The sequence below is a fragment of the Salvelinus sp. IW2-2015 genome, unplaced genomic scaffold (genome assembly GCF_002910315.2).
Source record: "Salvelinus sp. IW2-2015 unplaced genomic scaffold, ASM291031v2 Un_scaffold5064, whole genome shotgun sequence".
Classification (NCBI taxonomy): Eukaryota; Metazoa; Chordata; class Actinopteri; order Salmoniformes; family Salmonidae; genus Salvelinus; species Salvelinus sp. IW2-2015.
In genome coordinates, this window is record NW_019946331.1 from 21,946 (window position 1) to 32,212 (window position 10,267).

Genomic DNA, 10,267 nt, shown 5'->3' on the forward strand with positions numbered 1-10,267 from the left:
CCCCTAGCCAGGGTATTAGGATGTTGGGGGACAGGAGACACCGCCCCTAGCCGGGTATTATGATGTTGGGGTAGACAGGAGACACCGCCCCTAGCCAGGGTATTAGGATGTTGGGGTAGACAGGAGACACCGCCCCTAGCCAGGGTATTAGGATGTTTTGGTAAACAGGAGACAGTCCACATACCATGGAGTGGGGGAACAGGAGACAGTCACCATAACATGGAGTGGGGAAAGGGGACAGTCCCATAACATGGAGTTGGGGAACAGGAGACAGTCCCATAAACATGGAGTGGGGAACAGGAGACAGTCCACATAACATGGAGTGGGGAACAGGAGACACGGTCCACATAACATGGAGTGGGGAACAGGGGACAGTCCACATAACATGGAGTGGGGAACAGGAGACAGTCCACATAACATGGGAGTGGGGAACAGGAGACAGTCCACATAACATGGAGTGGGGAACAGGAGACAGTCCACAATACATGGAGTGGGAACAGGGACAGTCCACATAACATGGAGTGGGGAACAGGAGACAGTCCACATAACATGGAGTGGGGAACAGGAGACGTCCACAATAACATGGAGTGGGGAACAGGAGACAGTCCAATAACAAGGAGTGGGAACAGGAGACAGTCGCGGACATAACATGGAGTGGGGAACAGGGGGACACGTCCACATAACATGGAGTGGGGAACAGGAGACAGTCCACATAACATGGAGTGGGGAACAGAGACAGTCCAATACATGGAGTGGGAACAGGGAAGTCCACATAACATGGAGTGGGGAACAGGAGACAGTCCACATACATGGAGTGGGGAACAGGAGACAGTCCACATAACATGGAGTGGGGAACAGGAGACAGTCCACATAACATGGAGGGGGAACAGGGACAGTCCACATAACTGGAGTGGGGAACCGGATGACAGCCATAACATGGAGTGGGGAACAGGAGACAGTCCACATAACATGGAGTGGGGAACAGGAGACAGTCCACATAACATGGAGTGGGGAACAGGAGACACATGGTTTTCTTAAAGGTCCAGTGCAGCCGTTTTCATCTCAGTAATAAATCATTTCTGGGGAACAAATAAGTATCTTACTGTGATTGTTTTCAATTAAAATGGACAGAAATAAACAAAAATTGCTTCTTAGCAACTAGCTGTTATTGGCAGAGAGGTTTGAAACTCTCTTCTCTTATTGGTCTATTAACAAATTTACTGCCAGGTGATGTCATCAGGCATTCCAAAACTCCATCCCACCGAAACAGGCAGTCTTTTCAGACAGCTCCTATACTAAAAGGGCATTATTATAATTTCACAGTATTATTCCAACCTCATATACAGTATATAAAACACAAGTAAATCTCATTTTTGACTGCACTAGGCCTTTAAAATAGTGTGTGGGGTTAACAACATAGACAACTCTCTGCTAATATCCCATCTAACCTGGTGTGGCCTCTAGCATGATCTGTAGTGGGCACACACACTCCCCCGGAAGAGCACACACACTCCCCGGGAAGAGTACACACACTCTGGGGAAGAGCACACAGTCACATTGAGAGGTGTTGGTGTGTGTAAGAAGAGCACACACACTCCCCGGAAGAGCACACAGTCACATTGAGAGGTGTTGGTGTGTGTAAGAGAGCCAGGTGGAGCAGCAGGCAGGAGGAGGAAAGCAAAGCCCATAATTGGCTCTGGATGGGATGGTGTAATCCTGAGGTTTTAGGGCCAGGAGGACACAACACACACAGGCCTGGGGATTGACTGATGGAGGAGGCCTCTACAGCCAGAGCCCCTGTTTATATGTTGGGGGCCTTTAGAGAAGGAGTGGCATCTGAGAACAGCCTGGCCGTGTGTGGMGCCCACCCCCTGTTCTTCCTTCTGTGTTGCATTGTTTTAAATGGCTGCCACATGTTGTTGTTCAGAGTTTAGTCTTATGGACTCACTGTTGTAGTTGCAACATTGAATGAGACCATGTGTTTGTGTTTACATTTTGTTCCCGCCTCCCATCTCCATTACAGGAAGGGAAGTTCTTGAACACAGTCAGTCAGCTAAGATGCTTTTCTCCTCCTCAACTGCCCTGCTTGTCTGTCAGGGGTTTTAGATGACTCACATACAAAGGAGAGGAGTCCCAACCTCCTGTAGGAGAATATTACCCTACTGCTGTGTGTTTAGCATCAAGTCACGATTGTTAGTACCTTTGTGTGTGTGTGTGTGTGTGTGTGTGTGTGTGTGTGTGTACAAGCAATAGACAAGACTCAAGTATACTCTCTGAAAGGGTCTGTTTCTAAGAGCCAATGTGGCAATAATGATTTAGATGTGTTCCATGATGGAATGTTGGCGTTGGTCTTGGCCCTGCCTGCATCCTCAGCCAAGTGGTGTGGTCTGGTATGAGTCAGTCAGAGAGAGAGAGAGAGTTTCTAGCTTCCGCTGCAGAAGTGTCCAATTCTATATTCACAAACATATTACATTCGTCTCCACTCCACATCTTACTGGTTCAAACTGGTATATTATTTTACATTTACATGATCTTTATCCAAAAGGTATTATATTTTTACTGGTTCCCCATGGGATATGAACCCACAACCCTGGTGTTGCAAGCACCATGTTCTACACAAAAGCCACCAGGACTGATATACAGTGTCCTAATCCATTCCATTATATATCTGTCTGGGCCTCTCTCCTCTTTCACACACATTCCTCGTTCTTCTCCATTTGTATTTTTTCCTCGTGTTTATTGGGTGAGTCATTTCCTGCGAGCCCAGTGTTCAGCTCCAGGAACAGTTCCTGTGGTAACATTCTCTCCTACTGAGCTGCTACAGCTGCCCCAATGCTGTTTGCTGTTGTTTACAAAACTACCCCAATGCTGTGTTGCTGTTGTTTACAAAACTACCCCAATGCTGTGTTGCTGTTGTTTACAAAACTACCCCAATGCTGTGTTGCTGTTGTTTACAAAACTACCCCAATGCTGTGTTGCTGTTGTTAACAAAACTACCCCAATGCTTGTTGCTGTTGTTTACAAACTACCCCAATGCTGTGTTGCTGTTGTTTACAAACTACCCCAATGCTGTGTTGCTGTTGTTTACAAAACTACCCCAATGCTGTGTTGCTGTTGTTTACAAAACTACCCCAATGCTGTGTTGCTGTTGTTTACAAACATAGTGGAGTCCTGCTCTAGTTTATATGTGTGACTAAGATACAGTCAATGGATGGGAGGAAGTTGGGAATGTCCATATTAATCATGGTATGTTAACTAAGCCCTGGGCCTGCATTAATAAAGCTCTTAGAGTACGAGTGCTGATCTGGGATCAGTTTAGCCTTTTAGGTGATAATGAATAAGTTAACTGTTATGAATAGTGGTCCTGACTGACTCAGAGGGAGAGGGTTGTTGATTTCATGTTGAGGTAAGCTGAAACCACATAAGTAAGTGCTGGTCTGATTCAGACCAAGGCCTCTGATAGGCTTACAGCAAATGATAAGAAGCTCAGGCACTGTGACTAAATTCACCACACTTCTCTCTTTCTCTCTCCTTTCCTCCCTCCCCCTCTGTTTCTATCCATCCCTCTCTTTCTATCCATCCCTCTCTTTCTATCCATCCCTCTTTCTATCCATCTCATTTTTCTCCCTTGCTATATCACACTGTATCATCTCTTCCCCTGTCCTCTCTTTCCTCTCTTTCTTTGCCATCTCACTATTCCAATCTCTTGCCATCTCCTCTCTTCCTCTCATCTCTTTCTCCTGCTCTCTCTTTCTTCTCTCTCTTTCCCTCTCCTTCTGTTCTTAGCTCCAGCTACTCGACTGTGGCCCTAGAGTTTGAGAAGGCGCATCAGATCGCTCCCGTGTTCAACTCGCCCAGGATGTCGCGGCGGAGCCTGCGGTCTCTATGGCAATGACAGACTGGCTGACTTCCCCTCCCAGAACCACAGCAGCGGAGGATCCAATCGTACAGAGTCATGGTAAGACTACACAGGGTCCAGTCAGAGAGAGTCACAGTAAGACTATACACACACATAAATGCACACATGCAGACTGAAAGTTAGAAATATTAGCCTTATATTAACATTATACACACATACAATTGAAGTCGGAAGTTTACATACACTTAGGTTGGAGTCGTTAACACTTGTTTTTCAACCGCTCCACAAATGTATTGTTAACAAACTATAGTTTTGGCAAGTCGGTTAGGACATCTACTTTCTGCATGACACAAGTAATTTTCCCAACAATTGTTTACAGACAGATTATTTCACTTATAATTCACTGTATCACAATTCCAGTGGGTCAGAAGTTTACATACACTAAGTTGACTGTGTCTTTAAACAGCTTGGAAATTTCCAGAAAATTATGTAATGGATTTAGAAGCTTCTGATAGGCTAATTGACATCATTTGAGTCAATTGGAGGTGTAGCTGTGGATGTATTTCAAGGCCTACCTTCAAACTCAGTGTCTCTTTGCTTGACATCATGGGAAAATCAAAAGAAATCAGCCAAGACCTCAGAAAAAACATTGTAGACCCCCACAAGTCTGGTTCATCCTTGGGAGCAATTTCCAAACGCCTGAAGTACCACATTCATCTGTTCAAACAATTGTACGCCAGTATAAACTTTCATCTGTACAAACATATAAACGCCATGGGGCCACGCCGTCATACTGCTCAGGAAGGAGACGCGTTCTGTCTCCTAGAGATGAATGTACTTTGGTGTGAAAAGTGCAAATCAATCCCAGAATAACAGCAAAGGACCTTGTGAAGATGCTGGAGGAAACAGGTACAAAAGTATCTATATCCACAGTAAAACGAGTCCTATATTGACATAACCTGAAAGGCCACTCAGCAAGGAAGAAGCTACTGCTCCAAAACCGCCATAAAAAAGCCAGACTATGGTTTGCAACTGCACATGGGGACAAAGATGGTACTTTTTGGAGAAATGTCCTCTGGCCTGATGAAACAAAAATTGAACTGTTTGGCTATGATAACCATCATTATGTTTGGAGGAAAAAGGGGGAGGCTTGCAAGCCGAAGAACACCATCCCAATCGTGAAGCACGGGGGTGGCAGCATCATGTTGTGGGGGTGCTTTGCTGCATGAGGGACTGGTGCACTTTGCAAAATAGATGGCATCATGAGAAACAACAATTATGTGGATATATTGAAGCAACATCTCAAGACATCAGTCAGGATGTTAAAGCTTGGTCGCAAATATGTATTCCAAATGGACAATGACCCCAAGCATACTTCCAAAGCTGTGGAAAAATGGCTTAAGGACAACAAAGTCAAGGTACTGGAGTGGCCATCACAATGCCCTTACCTCAATTCCATAGAATATTTGTGGGCAGAACTGGAAAAATATGTGCGAGCAAGGAGGCCTACAAACCTGACTCAGTTACACCAGCTCTGTCAGGAGGAATGGGCCAAAATTCACCTAACTTATTGTGGGAAGGATGTGGATGGCGACCTGAAACGTTTGACCCAAGTTAAACTATTTAAAGGCAATGCTACCAAATACTAATTGAGTGTATGTAAACTTCTGACCCACTGGGAATGTGATGAGAGAAATAAAAGCTGAAATAAATCATTCTCCACTATTATTCTGACATTTCACATTCTGAAAATAGTGGTGATCCTAACTAACCTAAGACAGGGAATTTTCACTAGGATTAAATGTCAGGAAATGTGACATTTCTGAGTTTAAATGTTTTTGGCTGAGGTGTATGTAAACTTTTTACTTCAACTGTAGATACAGAGACATACACATTCTCATAATCATACACACACTGACTTCTATATTCTCTACCAATCTCTCTCCTGTCTCTCAGGATGGTGAGGAGCAGAAAGCTGCAGCAGCAGCAGTCTGCCTCCAGCTCCCAGTCCCTGAACCAGAACCTGTCCCTGAACCAGTCCCTGTCCCTGAACCAGTCCCTGTCCCTGAACCAGTCCATGTCCCTGAACCAGACGCCACGCAAGACCCTCTCCTTCTCCACTACCAACACTCCCTCTACGGGCTGCACCACTGCCAGCGATGCCTCCCTGCTGTCCTCCATCCTGGACCAGTCCAGCCTCCGCCAGCAATCCACCACCACTACTACCACAGACGGCTACTGGGGTCAGTCCAAGAGGAAAGGGCAGGGCATGGGTCATACAATCAGAGGAAGGGTTACGTTTGATAGAGAGGATACATTAGCTCAATTCTGGTCCCAGACCTGTACGGTATGTGCATTAGCCAACCAATCCTCCGACTATCGTTGGCTTGACATAACAGGTATCGTCAGACAGTCTGTCATACAATGGCTAAAGCACAGGTCTAGGACCAGTCAACCGCATTAGAATATAAGAGGTAAAACTAGGACTGTAGCAGTTTAAGATAACTAGCTAGCATGCTAATTTGAATTACTGCAGTTTTTTGTTTGTGTGTCTATCTGATATGTAAGGCAGGACTGATGAATGGTTTGTGGGAATACCAGGGGAGAGACGGGGCAAGCTGGTTGTATAATCTCTCCATTTAATCCCTTTGATGTGGTTTTACAGAGATTAGCTGTGTTATTACCCGTGTGACCCAATACAATTAATGAATCAGTATTCAATGATCTCCCGCTGGCTTGGATGATTTGATAATGCTTTATTTCCTCTAGGTTCAGATCACGATACCAATCTGAAAGGTGAGACTTCACCATTCATTCTAATGATATTTGTGAGCATTCACCCAGGTAGTGATCTTTTATTGCGCATCATCACAACACTTTTCCAGGAAGTAAACACAGGCTTGCTTTAAGGCTAGCTCTCATGTGCAAATTAATTATATTTGAGACCATATAATGACTGATGAGAATATATAAGAACATGGTTTTCTAGTCAGAGTTGTACTTAATTAAAAAAAAATCTTTGTGTGTGTTTCCCCCAGGGAGGAGTTCAACGACAGACCACAGCTCAACGGGTGCGAATGGCGGCGTCAACCCTGTAGCACAGCCACGCCATGGTCGCCAACGGTTACATCTGTAAAGACTGTTCCATACACTGAGAGGAAAGAAGCTCTCACCACATACTCCTCCTCTTCCTCGTCTCAGGCTGCCTCTGCTGCAGCAGCTGCCGCCACCTTCTCCTCTTCCTCGTCTCAGGCTGCCTCTGCTGCAGCAGCTGCTGCCGCCATCTCATCATCAGCCTCATCCTCCAGTTTATACTGCACGGTCAAGAGTCAGAGGAGCAAGACAGGTGAGAACCGTACCTAGTGTGCACACAACTGACTGGGGAGTGAAACAGGGTTGTGTTCGTTAGGCACCAAACGGAAGAAAACAGACTGAAACATGGAGGCACAACCTGGACGCTCATTTCATTTTCTTTTGCAAAACGCGTTCTGTTGCATTCCCTAATGAACATGACCCAGTGTTCCTCTCCTAGGAAAAAGGTAAACAGGAGGTTCTTTCTGTTTGATGGTTTATAAATCTGTGCATATCACACTGTTTCCTTAATTTATCAAATCTCTGAGTCCCGTTAGAAGACTAAAATGATCAGTCAACCAGCCATTTCTTGTGTGTTTCTCTGTTTCTGTTCGCTTGTTAGTGCTGACGCTACGTGGGTTTCCACTTAGGAAAGGACCCATTTCTCCACCTTTTATATGCCTGGCTAAGGTAACTAACCTGATGTCCTTTCTCTGTCTAGGTCTCTTTGTGTCAGTCTCTAACACGTGTGTCCACTACAGCGGGCGAGCGTCCTGGCGTCCCTCTTAGACAGGGCCAGACGGGCTGTCTCCTCCAGCGCGTCCCGTGTCTCTTGGCTCTTTAAGCAGACCACTCTCCACAGGATGATGGGCTACAGGGCCAACGGCTACGAAGTCAAAGGTACCTGACCCACCGCCGACCTGAGGTCAGGAGGCATGGGTCAAAGGTCATCGATCATCAACGCTGACCAGTCCCCACCTCAGTGACCCTCTTTTTCCAGCCCTCTATTTCCACTGTCCACCGACACGACTTTTCTTTCTCAAGCTCTTGGTCTTTGCATTTCTGTGTCTGTGAAAACCTATCTGTGAAGGCTGGGCATAAGGTTAACTGCATGTATAGTAATGGTTTTTGTATTATAATGTAGAGGAATGCTTCTCTCCACAGTATGTACAGATGCTGTTTTCTACTGTGTAGTTTCACCACAGATAACTCTATTTCAGTCTTCAGAGCCACTCTCTCCAGCTCTGTCCATCTACCTCTGCATGCTCATCACTGAAACAGTCCTCCATACTTCTTAAAGAGACAGAGACAGAACTCCTGTACCACCTCACTACCTGTCACTCATCTTTGTTTTCCTCCTGTTCTCTCACTCTCTCTCTCTCGCTTTCTCTGTCTGTCTGTCTGTGTGTTTGTGTGTTTTTGCACAAATCCCGACTACGTGAGGACTGGTTTCCATATGGTTAAAAGGGCAATTTCAACTACAACCTAAAATTAACATTTAGTTCCCAATGATGTGAAGACTGGTGTCCATACGTTTAAAAGGGCTCCACGTCAACGTGGAGGTGACGATCACCACACTGGAAGGATGAATTTCGACTAGACCAGCCAGAATATAGCATGAGCTGATTATGGCAACTTGGTATGAACTTTGAACTGTTATTCACTAAAGAAGTGATACATCCCAGACGTCGAGTTATCAGCTGCAGCTGTAAATGTGCGTGGCCTAGGAAAGGACAGACGAACTCCCTTATAAGAACGACACATCCGCTCTACAACACTATGACCAGAAAGATTCTTCAAAGGACAATGGCGATCTCTGTTGGGTAAACCAGTCTTCCATCTTCGACCCATCTATCGAAGCGCAGCTCAGTGTAAATATATATGTTGCATTTTCCTTTTCCTGAATGGGCGGTTATTAGAATGCATAAGATTCTGTATTTACGGTAGCATAGCTTCTCAAAGTCTGATAGAGACCCAATCCCCTTTGTCCCTCAGTCTTCCCACTCTTTCAATCAAACCCAACCCCCTTTCTTTGTGTAACCAGCCATCATATTGTTTTTGTCCGCAAAGGGACTTTTTCTTTTATGACATGATTAGTAATCGATGTATGATCCATCCTGTGTACATTTATGTGTGATTATTTAGTAAATAGGGTTTGTGCAGATAACCAATAATTTTATGACGTTCAGATGAGACTGAATAAGGTGATGATTAATAATTGACTGCTATTGATATAAAAGATCTTCAGATCTTTAAGAGTTTATTCAGAAGACAGCAGCTCTATAAAAACTCCCGTGGTGCCCCAGGTTCTTAACGAATTTATTGTTGCATGGTTTAATTCAGTCACGTAACCAATCAAACGTTAAGTAATCGATTTGATAAAATAGCCTGTCACATAATTTAATCAGAGACACGACAGCCGTCATTGTAAATAAGAATTTGCCTAGTTAGTGTATTTAACTATATGTCACAAGTAAAAGCCTTGGGTAGTGAGTTGATACAATTCCAAGTCTGGAAGGTTAAACCACCCTCTGACTTAGGAAGATGGAAAACTTTCCTTTGTATTCTATTCATTTTATTTGAATGCTTTTACATTTCATACATTATTTAGAACTTTTATTTGACTTTTGATTTGTTAAGTTCTATACATTTTTTGCTTCTCAGTTGCGTTGATGTTTATTGCATTTAATTTTACATAATTTTTCATTCATTTGTGTTTTGTTTATTTTATTTTCCTCCTTGTCTGCCATCCATCCATCATGTGGTCTGCCATCCATCCGTCATGTGGTCTGCCTCAGGTGACGACTGTAAAGGGAAGCAGCACCTGGAGACCAACACACTGGTCCACAGTCACACACAGACCTCCAGAACTCACCGTCTACTGGGGGGTCTTTGGACCCTTATAGCTTACACAGGTTATAATCCCCTTCCTCCTCTCCCTGATTTCCTTACTGATCTAATACACATACAGGTTAACCCCCTTCCTCCTCCCCCTGGCTTCCTTACTGATCTAGTACACATACAGGTTAACCCCCTTCCTCCTCCTCCTGGCTTCCTTACTGATCTATAGATCAGTTAAAGGTAAGCCAGCGAGAGAGGAAGGGGGTAACCTGTATGTGTATTAGATACAGTAAAAGAAGCCAGGGAGAGAGGAAGGGTAACCTGTATGTGATTAGATCAGTAAGCGAAGCCAGCAGGAGGAGGAAGGGTTAACCTTGTATGGTGTATTAAGGATCAGTACGGAAGCCAGGAGAGAGGAAGGGGACGTTAACCTGTATGGTATTAGATCAGTAAGGAAGCCAGGGAGAGGAGCAAGGGGGTTAACCGTATGTGTAT

General features: G+C 44.7%; 1 protein-coding gene across 1 annotated transcript; it reads left to right on the forward strand.

Annotated features, from left to right (window-relative positions):
- Positions 1–936: 936 nt before the first annotated feature.
- On the forward strand, positions 937–9,947 carry LOC112077934 (pinin-like). Its single transcript, XM_070441875.1, has 5 exons — positions 937–3,958; positions 5,816–6,102; positions 6,629–6,655; positions 6,898–7,205; positions 7,653–9,947. The coding sequence occupies exons 1-5, from the start codon at positions 3,956–3,958 to the stop codon at positions 7,718–7,720; spliced, it is 693 nt and encodes a 230-aa protein (XP_070297976.1). The 5' UTR covers positions 937–3,955; the 3' UTR covers positions 7,721–9,947.
- Positions 9,948–10,267: the final 320 nt, after the last annotated feature.

Excerpts from the sequence above, each read along its gene's own strand:
- LOC112077934 (XM_070441875.1), top strand. Across the intron at positions 6,656-6,897 it reads TCACGATACCAATCTGAAAG|GGAGGAGTTCAACGACAGAC; the intron begins GTGAGACTTCAC and ends TGTTTCCCCCAG. Across the intron at positions 7,206-7,652 it reads GAGTCAGAGGAGCAAGACAG|GTCTCTTTGTGTCAGTCTCT; the intron begins GTGAGAACCGTA and ends TTCTCTGTCTAG.